General features: G+C 48.1%; 1 protein-coding gene across 3 annotated transcripts; it reads right to left on the reverse strand.

The window, feature by feature from the left end:
* Positions 1 to 389: 389 nt before the first annotated feature.
* CDKN2D (cyclin dependent kinase inhibitor 2D) lies at positions 390 to 3340 on the reverse strand. Of its 3 annotated transcripts, none has more exons than XM_055002669.1 (3): positions 3266 to 3340; positions 2982 to 3144; positions 390 to 1845 (listed from the first exon to the last, which is right to left on the reverse strand). In XM_055002669.1, the coding sequence occupies exons 2-3, from the start codon at positions 3129 to 3131 to the stop codon at positions 1486 to 1488; spliced, it is 510 nt and encodes a 169-aa protein (XP_054858644.1). In that variant the 5' UTR covers positions 3132 to 3144; positions 3266 to 3340; the 3' UTR covers positions 390 to 1485. The 3 variants fall into 3 exon arrangements, with proteins under 3 accessions (XP_054858644.1, XP_054858643.1, XP_054858642.1); XM_055002668.1 differs by having other exon boundaries at positions 3270 to 3314; XM_055002667.1 differs by having other exon boundaries at positions 2982 to 3289.
* Between the last annotated feature and the right edge of the window lie 9568 nt (positions 3341 to 12908).

The following is a 12908-nucleotide window of genomic DNA, read 5'->3' on the forward strand; positions in this document are numbered from 1 at the left end:
AATCTTCAGTCTGAAATAAAATGAGACTGTGCACTTCAATGCCAATGGCTTTGGTCACATGGTGTAACATGGTACATTGTATTACCCAGTTCACTGCCCCAAGTTGGTGAAAATGCCCTGGCTTAGATGTTTTTAAAAATAGTTGGAGAAAATACATCTTCCATGAGACACCTTGCCACTGAAGGTGTCTGTTGTGGGTTGCAATAGAACAGCAAGAAATTAAGACACCATCCTGTGTGACTATCTTTACCTGTAAGAACTGTGTTTCAAACCTTTACTAATGATGTTAACCAAAATTGCCATGGCCACACTCCATAGGGTTGTGTTCTTGACAAAAAAAGGGAGAAGTTGAAGACATTTCATCTTAAGAAAACAACAACGACATGAAATCAAGTCCAATAAGCCACCGGCTTAATGTTTTAATAAGTAAATCCGTCATTCCATAAAACAAAACCTTGCAAATCACAATAAATAAAATAAATTTTCCTTCCTTAGAAATCGACTATATACATAGCTCAGATCCACAAATTCATTTCAGGGAACAAGCTGCCAAAAAGAAGCATAAAACATTTCAGTAAAAACATAACAGAGTCAATACATACTTTCAACGCTTGTGTGATGGGCAGGAATAAACACAAAGAGTCGTGGAGGAAATGGTCATTTTGAGTATAGTGGGCCAAAACATCCTATGAATTTTAGAAAAGCTCACTGGATGGATGGGGACAGTGAAAGACAGATGGAATTCTGACCAGTTAGATGTTAAGTGAGTTCTGACACTGTACAAGGGATTGGGGGCCACACATCCAATCTGCAGAGACAGAGAGAATAGAACTACACCCAAAGTTTCACACTATCGCTACTGCAGCCTGTGCCCCTTGGCATCCCTGCCCAGCGCACAAAGGTGAAAGTGCAACACTGGAAAAGTGCTATCTACAGGAAAAGTTTAATGGAGAAATAACAGATGCAACAAGATACCTTGGAGGGCAAAACACCAACTGTTCCCCAAAAAACAGAGTGAGAACAGAGAAAGCCCCAGCCAAGCAAAGCCTTCCACCTGTTCTCTTGGGTGTGCTTTGGATCAGAAACATCCCTTGTTCCAAACAAAATGCTACCAGGAGTGACTAGAGCTGCCTCCTAAAGAAAGTATTGGGGAACAAGAATCAAGGTGGGCAATCCAGGTGCAAGCAGAGTGGAAGACTGCATAAGCTGGCCCGGCCCACCGAAAGGGTCATCTGGTTCTCGGGGACGTGACAAGTTTCAAAAGAATAGGATGTTAGAAGCAGAGAAGAGAACCCATAAAATAATATAAATAGAAACAACAATAAATGTAACTGAACACAGAGTGTGAGGTAGGACAGAACAAGCTGTCTCTGTTCTAGGGCTTGAGGCCGTCAAGGGACAATCCTTAGCGAAGGAGGCCTGAGTTATGCACAAAGGAGCTGATTCGGTGCCGATGCCGTTCCTTCTGCCCAAGTAAGGGCTGGGCTAAGCTAAGATGGAGAAGTGCTGCTCAATGATGCCCTGGATGTCTCTAAGCCCCAGATGTTGTGCCAGCTCCAGCGGCGTCCGTCCCTCAGCATCTCGGTGGTGCAGATTGGACCCAAGTGCCAGGAAGCGCACAACATCAGTGTGTCCTTCCCGGATGGCAATGTGCAGGGGCAGGGAACCAGAGGCATCAGGTATGTTTACGTCAGCGCCATGTTCTGCAAGGATCCTCAGAGTATCGAGGAAGCCGGTGCGGGCAGCATCGTGGGCAGGCGCCGTGCCAGACTCGTCTTGGATATTGGGACTAGCACCTTGCTTCAGCAGCTCTTGCGCTACAAAGGTGTTGCCAAACATCATAACCTGGAAGCAAGAATTGAAAGAGGTTAAAAGGGGGTGGGACAGGGAGAACGTACAGCCCAGCAATCCTGTGGTGCGGGAGGGGCAGGGAGGCAAAATTCTTACAGTGCAATCCTAAAGCAGAGTTACTCCGGTCTAAACGCACTGAAATCAATGGGCTTAGACTGGAGTAACTCTGCTTAGGATTTCACTGTTCGAAGCAAGCAAAGCTTTGTATGTCTCTAGAATGCTAGAATGAAACTAGCAATTATATAATTGGAAATAGCATCAATGTTGTCAGTTGATGGAGAAGGGTTTTATACGGCTATGGAGACAGGATGAGGGGGCTTAGATTGAGAGTTTATTGGTACCTTTTGCATATTTCTGTAACCTGTTTATTTTAAGAACCCGTTTAATAAAACTGTGGTGCAGCTTAGTTCTGCAGTATGAACTTTGGCATTCAAGCTTCTTGGTTTTCCCTTTAAGGAGCAAACGTTGCAAAGGTGCAGGCGATAAATTGAAAGAGTATCACCTGCGGAAAAGAGATATGGGCAGGGCAGCCCACTCCAAGTCTCCAGCATCAGCACCCCTGCACACACACAAACCTTTCCCGGACTTGCCAAAACCACTGACAGCCTTGCAAACCAGCAAGGCAAACCCGGTCGGGCCAAGCGAGGCCAGCGCCCCTCGGTCCAGAGCGGGGCGGAAGAGGCCGGCTGCACCCTTCCCCGAGCCCCGTCCAGGCACTGACGGGCTTGAGCGCAGCAAGGAAGGCAAAGCACCGAAATCAGCGCCGGGGAAGCCCGGCCTAAGCGCGGCCTCTGCACCTGTCGGGCGGGGCGCCGGGAGCCGGCCTCTGGCTGTCCCCCAAGCTGCCCCCCGCCCGCCTCGATGGCGTCTACGCCGCTCGCTGTTCCCCCAGCCCCGCGCCGGCTTCTGTCGAGGGGCGCCTCCCTGGAAGGAGCAGCGGGGGGACGACGTCCTGCAGCCCGCCCCGCAAAGAGGGCTGGCGGCCGGGAGAAGCCGGGCGGCCCCGCGGGCGAGGCGCAGCGCGGGATCCGAGAGGGGGCTCCGTCCCAGCGGCAGCCCCCAAGACCGGGGGGGGGGCGCAGCTGCCAAGCTTTGGCCCCGGCGAGCCGCCGCCCCAGCGCCCGCCCTACCTGCAGCGCCGTCTTGCCGAAGCGGTTGAGCGAGTCCGGGTGCACCAGCTCGTGCTGCAGGAGGCGCCGCACCTCGGGCAAGTCTCCCCGGGCGGCGGCCCCGCTCAGCCGGTCCCCGGCCTGGAGCTCCGCCTGCGCCGGCGGCTGCATCCTGGGCCGGCGTCTGAGGAGACAGAGAGAAAGCACCGGGCGCGGGTGAGCGGCGGCGGGCGCTCTGCACATGCTCGGCCGCCCCCCGGGGACTCCCTCGAGGCGGGCGATCCCCGCACCCTCCCGGCCAGGACCTGCCTCCAGCCGCGGCTTCCTCGTCGGAGCGCAGGCGGGACTGTCAGGCGAGCCGGCACCCCCCGCGACCCCGCCCAGCCCCGCCGACTGGCCGCGGGAGGCCCCGCCCCGCCTGCCCCACGTGCCCGGCCGCGGCTTGTTGTGCTGCCCGCGGCTCTTGGATACCTTGCGAGCGCCCGCCCCGCTCGCCCCGCCCCCTTGCAGCACCACAGCCAATCAGAGACCCGTCTGCCGGGGACGCCGAGCCTCCCGCCTCCGGATTGGCCGTCCGCGCGCGGACTGCAGGGCGGGCCTCGGCAATTCAAATGCGAGTTCGGGCGGGAAGAAGCCGCCGGCGCAGGTGAGGGGCGCTGCCGGCCGTCGGGGCGCCTCCATCGGTTGCACGGCGCTGTCGTGAGGGACGCGTCTCCCGGTCCCCTCCCCGTGCATGAAGTGGCAGTCCTCCCGGCTGGAGAGGCCATGGCGCGGGAATGGAGCGTTTTCTGCGTTCTGGGGGCTGGGGAGGGGGACACAGCAAGGCCCTAGGGTTGCCAGCCTCCAGGTGGCGGCAGGAGATCTCCTGGAATTGCACCTGATCTCCAGGCCATCAGGATCAGTGCCCCTGGAGAAAATGGCTGCTTTGGAGGGAGGGCTGTATGAGTCTCTCTATACAAATTATCTTACATCGGACGCTCAAATGACTTACCTGCTGTGTGATTTTATGTTCTTATATATTCTGTCTCCCTAGCAGTGCAGGTGTAACCACAATGGGAGAACAAGTGTAAGATCTTTCACTTGAACCTGCTGTGCGTCTCTCTATGCGAAACATCTTAAAGTCTCTATGCATGAGACGTCTTACAGGGGGACACTCAAGTGACTTACTTTCCATGTGGTCTTATATTCAAGTGTACTCTGTCTCCCTAGCAGTGCAGGTATATCCACAATGGGAGAACAAGTGTAAGATCTTTCAATTGAGCATCTCCATGGAAGATGTCTTGTGTAGAGAGAGACTATGGCATTATACCCTGCTGAGGTCCCCAAACCCCACCATTTCCAGGCCCTGCCCCACCCAAATCTGGAATTTCTCAACCTGGAGCTGGCAACCCTAGGTCCCACAAAGTTTGGCATGGAGACAGTGCTGCTTCGCTTGTTCCAAAGCCGTCTAAGGTCAGCTCTGAGCATGTGGCCAAGTTTGCAGATGACACCGAATTATTCCAGAGGGAAAGCCAAGGCTGATTGGTGTGTGGGGATGGGGGGATCCAGTAAGGCTTTTTCCAAATTTCGAGAGTGGGCAACAACAAGGCAGTAAGTTTAAGGTGATGCTGTCTGGGAACACCTGGAGGACGTTCTGCTCTCCACAGTGTAAAGATTCCACCCTGTCCTTACTGACTCATTCCAAAGTGGATGATAATGTTGATTTATAGGCCATATTCTCACCACTGACTGGTGAAGTTAATAGACTGGAATTCTCTTTTCTCATCCTGTTTGGCAGGAATTGGTGGTGCAATTTTAACAGCAAATGAATGAACAATCCAGTTGGGGAAGGTAGGAGCAAACCCAAATGCCGTAATTATGTACGTTAGCACGATGCTGGTGCTATTTGCCTGCTTATGCAAGGCCTCTTACAGCCCAACCCTATACACTGTCTCAGCTTGCAGAGGCAGCAGAGTCTCCTAGGCCTGTACCTGGCTGCTGTGAGAATGCACAAGCTAAAGTTAAATCCATGCAAGACTGAAATGAAGCTAGCTGGAAACGCTGATGTCTGGGAGGGCATGTTCCCTATTCTTTTTTTTTAATATTTTATTTTAAATTTCCAAATTCAATATACAAAGTTAACAAACAACTGCAAATGAACAATCAACCATATTCATATATATAGATATACACTTGTCGTTTCTATTGATTCTATACATAGTTTTGTACTAAAAGAAAGAAGAGAGGTGGTGATTGATAAACCAATTTGCTAATTCAAAGAAAACTAAAGCTTTATGAACTTAGTAGCCATTTCTTCAGTCTTGTGCGACGAAGAATAAATGTTTAGGGGGTTGTTGATTAGCAATAGTTATAAATTCAATAAATGGTAACCATTTTGCTATAAAGCCAGTTTCTTTTGGGTAGTGTTCATTTTGATATAATCTATCATATATTTTTTCCTGAATGTAGTAATCCCATACTTTCTCTAGCCATTTGTTGAGGGTACCTTCTTTGATTTCCAGTTTAAAGCTATCAGATTCTTAGCTACAACTAAGAGGTTACTGATTAATTCTCTTCTAATTTGTGGAATAGTATTCCATTGATTCAAAAATAAAATTTCCATGTCAAAAGGGATTCTGTAGCCTGTTATTTCTTTTATAAGATCCAATATATCATTCCAAAAAGTTATGTTCCCTATTCTTGATGAGGTTCGCTCGTCCCTATCAGAATTGTTTAGGGGTTTATAGTACCTCTGTTAGAAGAATGAGTGAGGAGGGGCAGACTACATTTTGCCAACAGAAGCATGCAAATAAGTGGGTCCCCTTCCTAGATCTAATCTGATCTATGCAATGGTTACCTCAAGGCTAGATTATTGTAATGCCCTCTACATGGGGCTGCCCTCAAAGACCATCCTGAAACTTCAATTGGTAAATAACAGGCAACTTGCTTCTTATTGTGGACCAGTCACACAACCAGGGCTTTTTTTCTGGGGAAAGAGGTGGTGGAACTCAGTGGTGGAACTCAGGACCGCACTTTGGGTCAGCTGGAACAAGGGGGGAGTTTTGTAAAGTTTAAATCGCCCTCGGCAAAAATGGTCACATGGCCGGTGGCCCCGCCCCCTGATCTCCCCTCTGTCTGGAGATCAGGGGGCGGGGCCACCGGCCATCTGACCATTTTCAAGAGGTGCCGGAACTCCGTTCCACCGCGTTCCATCTGAAAAAAAGCCCTGCACACAACTCATATTAAACCTATTTTAAAATCATTGTTCTCGCTGTCTGTTAGTTTCTGGGTTTAGTTCTTGGAGCTTGTTCTTTCCTTTACAGCCCTTCATGGCCCAGGAATAGCATAGCGGCAGGATCATTTCTCTCAAGCTTTTTCCTGAGGTAGGGTCTGCATTGTGGAACACCCCCCCCCCAACCCCCATCTGCTTTGTTTATATGCAACTAAGAAAAATTCAGATTTCTATTGGCACTCACTCTGTCACTAAAGGAGAATAGCTGGCAAGCTATCCTGAACCACAAGGCCTTAAATGGGTTTACGAAGTACAGGAGTTTTAGGATGGAGACCCCGAAGGCCATTGCAGAGGCATTTCAACCAGAAAATGTCATGGCATTCGTTGATGTGGTGGAAGCATACCTCCACGTTTTTTCTGCACAGGTGTTTTCTGTTGTATACCCTTGAGACTCAGCACTGCCAGTTCAAGGCCACGCCATCTGTCCTGTCCTTGTCTTTGAGGATGTTTACCAAACTGATGCTATCATGGCAAGCCCAGGTTGTTTACCTGCATTTGTACTCACCAGGCTGTCCAGCAGGCAGCGCTGTATCGTGGGTTGCCAGCACCCGGGGCAACTCCTGTCAGGTGGCGCCCTTGCCACCACACGTGCAAATGCATGCTCCCAGGACCGCACGATGACATCACTTCTGGGAAGTGATGTCAGGGTGCAGCTGCTCCTCAGGAGTGCTCCCACGATTGAGGCTGTGGCTCCCCCTGTTGGTATGGCAGGCGGCCAGGGCAGCATGGGCAGCCACCCAGCCCTTCCATGCAGCCGCCCACACTGCTGCCGCCAGCTCTGCGTGCTCCCAGCCAGCAGCCATGCCCGGCGCCCTCTCTTTGGTAATGCCTGGGGCAAGCAACCCCCCCTAAATATGGCCCTGCCAGCAGGTCCATGTCTACATAAAGGACCCTGAAGGCCTATGTAAACATGGAAGGAGAAATCCGAGTTAAATGTCTGGTCACAATGTGACTACTATCCTCATTAAAAGTGGGGTACATTGGGGCCAACGTAAGAAGACTGGTTCAGTTGGAGCATAGAGGACCAGGGACAGTGATCTCTTGATCTAGATCTGTTCCAGATGTCAACTCACTTTGGCTGTTCCATGGTGGACCTCATCACCTCTCAACTGAATAGCAAACTGCCAAGTTCTCCTTTTCACTGCCTGAGGCTAAACAGACAAAAGTCCTTGTCCACAAGGTTGTCAAAACTTCTCTATGCCTTCTAGTGATTCTTCTTCAGTCCAAAGTTCTGAAGAAAGTCGGGGACGAACAGGTCTAGAGGATGTATGTTACTCCCTGATTGCCCAGAAGTCCTTGCTTCTCTTGTCAGTCCTCTGTGAAAATTGCCGCTCCTGCCATACTGACTCAAGGTGTGATCTCAGTACAGTTGGGTGGCTTTAGTTAACTAGGTGGCCATTGAGTGGCATGTGTCAATGGCAGAAGGTCAGAAGCTATTCTCCATGTCCCATATATACTACCACATCTGCAAAGCATGTCAGGTAACACATCAATAACGGAAGATCTCTGTTCCTCCACAGCAGCTTCGCTCATCTGAACAGGGACTCCCGCAGGTGCCGCCCTGCACATGGGTGAAATCAACAGCAGCCCGTAGACGGACTTTCTCTGTGGTGGCCCCTGCCCTGTGGAATGGCCTGCCTGAGGAGAGCAGGATCACCTGACTTATGAAATCTAAGGCCTGAATCCACTGCAGGGAATTATGGCGCATTCCTCAGCAGCTTTTGACGTTAAGGTCTCTGTAGTGAACATCTACAAAACTACAGCTTGGGCCTCAGCCTCAACATTCGTTAGGCATTATAAGACAAACACCTTTGGCTAGGGCCCAAGCATTATTTTTTTGGGCCCAGTACAAAGTTGTAACTCATCAACACCACAACCCCCCTTATTCATACAATCTCATGAGCTCTGCAAGTTCATTTTAGCTTTGACATTACTGTTACATATTCTACATTTTGGAAAAATGTCCACTGTTGTAACTTTTAATAATAACAGCTAGCCTTGAGAGCCCTAGAAGTTTGCTAACTATTTTGTAAAATAGTGCTCAGCTTTATGATTGTTGTTTTCAAATTTTTCTGCTACCATACTCTATTGTATCTCTTTTCACAGAACGTCCTAACTATTGTTCATTATTGTACTTTGCTCAGTTAATGTTCTAGCTGTTGATTATATTGTGTTTTCACTCATACTGCATGATCCAGCTTGGATCGCAGTGAGAAAGGTGAACTATAAATAATAAAAATAATACCTTATGTTGTCTAGGTTTTCTAATACATAACAGCCTAAATAATCAGACTAGCCTGATCTTATCAGAGCTTGGAAGCTAATCAGGATTAGTCATGCTTAGTACTTAAGATAGGAGACCACCAAGGAAAACTAGAGTTGCTATTCAAAGGTATGTAATGGCAAACCACCTCTTCTCATCTCCTCCCTTGAGGAGTTGCCCTAAGTCAGTTGCGACTTGACAGCACTACACATATATCTATATTTATAAAGACAAGTGTCCTGACTGACTCATCAATGCCCAGCCCAAACCCCTGGACCTAGAAACGTGAAATTTGGGGAGAACATTCCTTTTGTGATGTAGAGGCTCACTAAGAAGGGATTTTAAGGAATTCACCCCCTAAGAGAGTAAAAAGGGGTAAAATGTGTTTTCCCATACGGATACATCTTCCCTTTGTGGCTGGCAGGCAGTTGCCTGCTCCCCCGCCACAACTGCCAACATGGCCACTCTTCCCTGACTGGGCTAGCTTTCAAGGTCATTTGCATATGTGGCCTGATTGGGGCTCAGCCCAACATTCTAAACAGTATGCAGTTGCTAAGAGAGTCATGGAATGTGTCCTGAGGTAAAATGCACCTCCCAGTCTTCCCCTAAAAATTCACTAGGGTTGTCAATCTCCCTGTGGAGTATGGTTGCCAGCCTTCAGGTGGTGGCTGGAGTTCTCTCGGAATTACAACTGATCTCCAGGAGACAGAGATCAATTCCCCTGGAGAAAATAGCTGCTTTGGAGAGTGGACTCTATGGTATTATACCATTCTGAGGCCACTCCCCTCCCCAAACCCCACTCTATCCAAACTCCACCCCCCCCCAATCTCTAGGAATTGCCCAACCTGGACCAGGCAACCCTACTGTGAGGCATGCCTGCTTATACCCCCCCTCCCCCAATGGATCTGGAATTCTGTGTTCTGAAGTAAAAATCAGATCAAGGAAACTGCAGACAATTGAAAGACAGTACAGGACTCCTGAATAGGAATTTTATATAAAAGTCAGTATGGCAACTGAGTTTTTAAATGTTCATGGGGAGATGGTGTACAACCTTTCTGGGGGCCATTTCAATGTGAACCTCTCACATGAACCTGCCAAAGTGCCCACCACACCACCCCTCCCACATTCCAACTCCACATCACTCACAGCCATCACTTCTTACTGCTCCCAAGAAGCCTTCTGGCAGACGTCGTGCAAGATACACTGACGCTAAAAGGAGGAAGCAACTTAGAGATGCAGCAAAGAACTATGCACATCGTACTCCTGTGGCGCACCGAGCAGCAGTGACCAAGTACCAGCAAGATCACCTGGAGGTGCACAGAGTGGCAGAGCAGAGAGGCGCTCACTTCCATGGAGGGTCAAGGCTCACTCAGGCATGGCCTATGATCCTTCGCTACCTTCAAGCTGCCTCTTAACCTCATCTATGCAGAAACGTTCCTGTTTAGCATCCCAAAACAAAGCAACATGGCCCAAGTGCTGTGGAACTGTAAGCTCATTGTTTGGGATGAGAGCACCATGGCGCACAAGGGGTGTTTTGAGGCACTGAGCATAACCCTCAAAGATGTCAGGGGCAACGAGAGAGTGATGGGGGAGTCATCGTGCTGCTGCCTGGAGACTTCCAGCAGACTGCCAGTAATCCCAAGGGGAACTTAAGCTGATGAGGTTACTGTGTGTGTCAAGGCATCGTATCTGTGGCCCCTCATCAGGAAACTTTCACTAAGAAAGAACATGAGGGTCCACTTGAGAGGCAAGGGGTCTGCTGGGGAATTCTCTAAACTCCTACTAAAAATAGGTAATGGAGAGTATCCCGAGTCCAAGGGAAAGGTGACCATCCCTGCAGGCCTGGGCACTGCAATGATGACCCCAGCAGACCTAACAGCCACAACCTAACAGCCCTGATATTGCCACTATCGCAGAGAAGTCCATGGACTGGCTGTGCAAGCGTGCCATTCTGGCCCCCAAGAATGACAAAGCTGCCATCATTAATGAAACAACTCCCTCGAAAGGGCAGAAATGGAGTACAGATCTGTGGACTCAGTGGTGCAAATGGATGACGCGGTCCACTAACCCATGGAGTTCCTCAACATGCTCAACCCTCCTGGCTTCCCATCCCACAAACTTCTCCTCAAAGTGGGGGCTTCGGTGATGCTGCTCCAGAACCTCAACCCACCCAAACTCTGCAATGGCACCAAACTGCGAGTGAAAGCCCTCCACAGGAACGTCATCAAGGCTACATTGTTCACTGGCAGTGCTCGGGGCGAGTCGGTGTTCATACCATGCATACCACTCATACCATCAGAGACCTCTTCAAGTTCAAGAGACTGCAGTTCCCCCTCAAGGTCTGCTTTGCTATGACGATCATCATGTCTCAGGGTCAGACACTGAAGGTGACAGGAATTGACTCAAGGGAGGACTGCTTCTCACATGGGCAGTTCTACATGGCCTGCTGCAGAGGGAGCTCACCCAGTAGCCTGGTGATCCTAGCACCCGAGAGGAAAACCACCAACGTGGTCTACAAAGAGGTCCTTCAGTAGAAAAAAACCCAGGTTGTACATATTTTTTACTTTATTTATTGCACTACAATCTTTTCCTTTTAAGATCTCTTCAATAAATGTTATGTTTCACAATTCACTTCATCAGTTTTCGGCATCAATGCGCTTTGCTTTATTCAAACATCTTTGTGAAGCTCAGGTACTATGCTATTATACTAAAAAACCAACTCAACCACCCCCCAAACCAAAAAAAATGTTACATACCCATAATTATTATAACTGGATTTAAAGTAGTTAAATACTGTAGCGAAGCTTGGGTATCAAGCTAGTCTTATATATATATATATATATATATATATATATATATATATATATATATATATATATATATATATATATATATATATATATTCAAACATCTTTGTGAAGCTCAGGTACTATGCTATTATACTAAAAAACCAACTCAACCACCCCCCAAACCAAAAAAAATGTTACATACCCATAATTATTATAACTGGATTTAAAGTAGTTAAATACTGTAGCGAAGCATGGGTATCAAGCTAGTCTTCTCTCTCTCTCTCTCTCTCTCTCTCTCTCTCTATATATATATATATATATGGGGAGAACATTTCTTTTCATGATGTAAACACCCACTAAGAGGGGTTTTTAAGAAATTCGCCCCCTAAGGGGGTAAAATGTGTTTTCCCAAAGGGATACAGCTTCCCTGTGTGGGAAGCTGCAGGCTGCTGCCAGCTTGCACCCCAGCCCACTGCCAGCTCGGCCACTCTTCCCTGATTGGCCAGTCTTTCAAGGTCATTTGCATATGCGGCCTGATTGGTCCTCACCCCCCACATTCTAAACAGTATGCAGTTGTTATCGGGAGTCACTGAATGTGTCCTGAGGTTAAATGCCCCCCCAGTCATCCCTAAAACTTCCCTAGGGTTGCCAATCTCCTTGTGGGGCCTGGCTTTCCTGTGGGGCTGGCGGGCTCCTGCCTGCTTGCACCCTCCTCTCTGATTGGTCAGCTGTGGAACTCAGTGTTCTGAGGTAAAAATCAGGTCAAGGAAACTGCAGGCAGTTGAGGAAAGACGCTACAAAACTGAATAGGGTTTTTATATAAACCAAAAAAATCTTACATACCCATAAGTATTATAACTGGATTTAAAGTAGTTAAATACTATAGTGAAGCACAGGTATTAAGCTAGTATTTCTATATAAATCTTAGAATGTATCATTTAAACCATTCTTCCTCTCCCTCAACCTTATAGCTATTGAGATGTAAAATTAACATGGGTATTTTCAAATGTTCAAATAAAACATACTAAATGAGTTCACATGCTTCACCATATGGAAAAAATTTCCAATACCATTTTTTCCCCTGAAAAACTTCCATCAGTAGCTGTTAGTTTTGGTTGCCTCAGCCAGGGTTAAAATCCATGTTGAGGCTTGGAGGGAGAAAGAGGTAGTTTCCTCACCGTGACCCAAGTTCGTGTGAGCTCTGGGTGGAAACATTCACCAGAATGTGTTCCACTGATGACAAACAACAAACATTTTAGATGAGTAGTAGCCGTTTTGGTCTGCAGGAGAACAGCAGAATTTGACTCCAGTGGTACCTTAGAGGCCAACAAGAGTTTCAGGGTGTAAGATTCAGAAGGGAGCTATGACTTTTGAAAGCTTACACCTTGAAAATCTTGTTGGTCTCTAAGGTACTGCTGGACTCAAAAACAACGAAATGTGCTTAAAAATGTGCGTACAGCCCAAGCTATTAACATCACATGATAGGGAAAATGTAAAATTATACACATGACATTTTGGCTCCCTATGAGAATGTATATGTACAACACTAACCATAATGTTCAATAAAATGCCCGATTTCATAGAAGCGCGATAGCATCATGAGAGGGAAGCAGTTGCCAAACATC

Source organism: Eublepharis macularius, chromosome 18 (assembly GCF_028583425.1).
Source record: "Eublepharis macularius isolate TG4126 chromosome 18, MPM_Emac_v1.0, whole genome shotgun sequence".
Classification (NCBI taxonomy): Eukaryota; Metazoa; Chordata; class Lepidosauria; order Squamata; family Eublepharidae; genus Eublepharis; species Eublepharis macularius.

What these genes read in the sequence shown, in the direction of transcription:
- CDKN2D (XM_055002667.1), bottom strand. Translation starts at nt 3,203, where the DNA reads ATGTGCAGAGCGCCCGCCGCCGCTCACCCGCGCCCGGTGCTTTCTCTC. An exon ending in TCGGCAAGACGGCGCTGCAG is followed by an intron (nt 1,846 to 2,981) that starts GTAGGGCGGGCG and finishes TCTTGCTTCCAG; the next exon opens with GTTATGATGTTTGGCAACAC.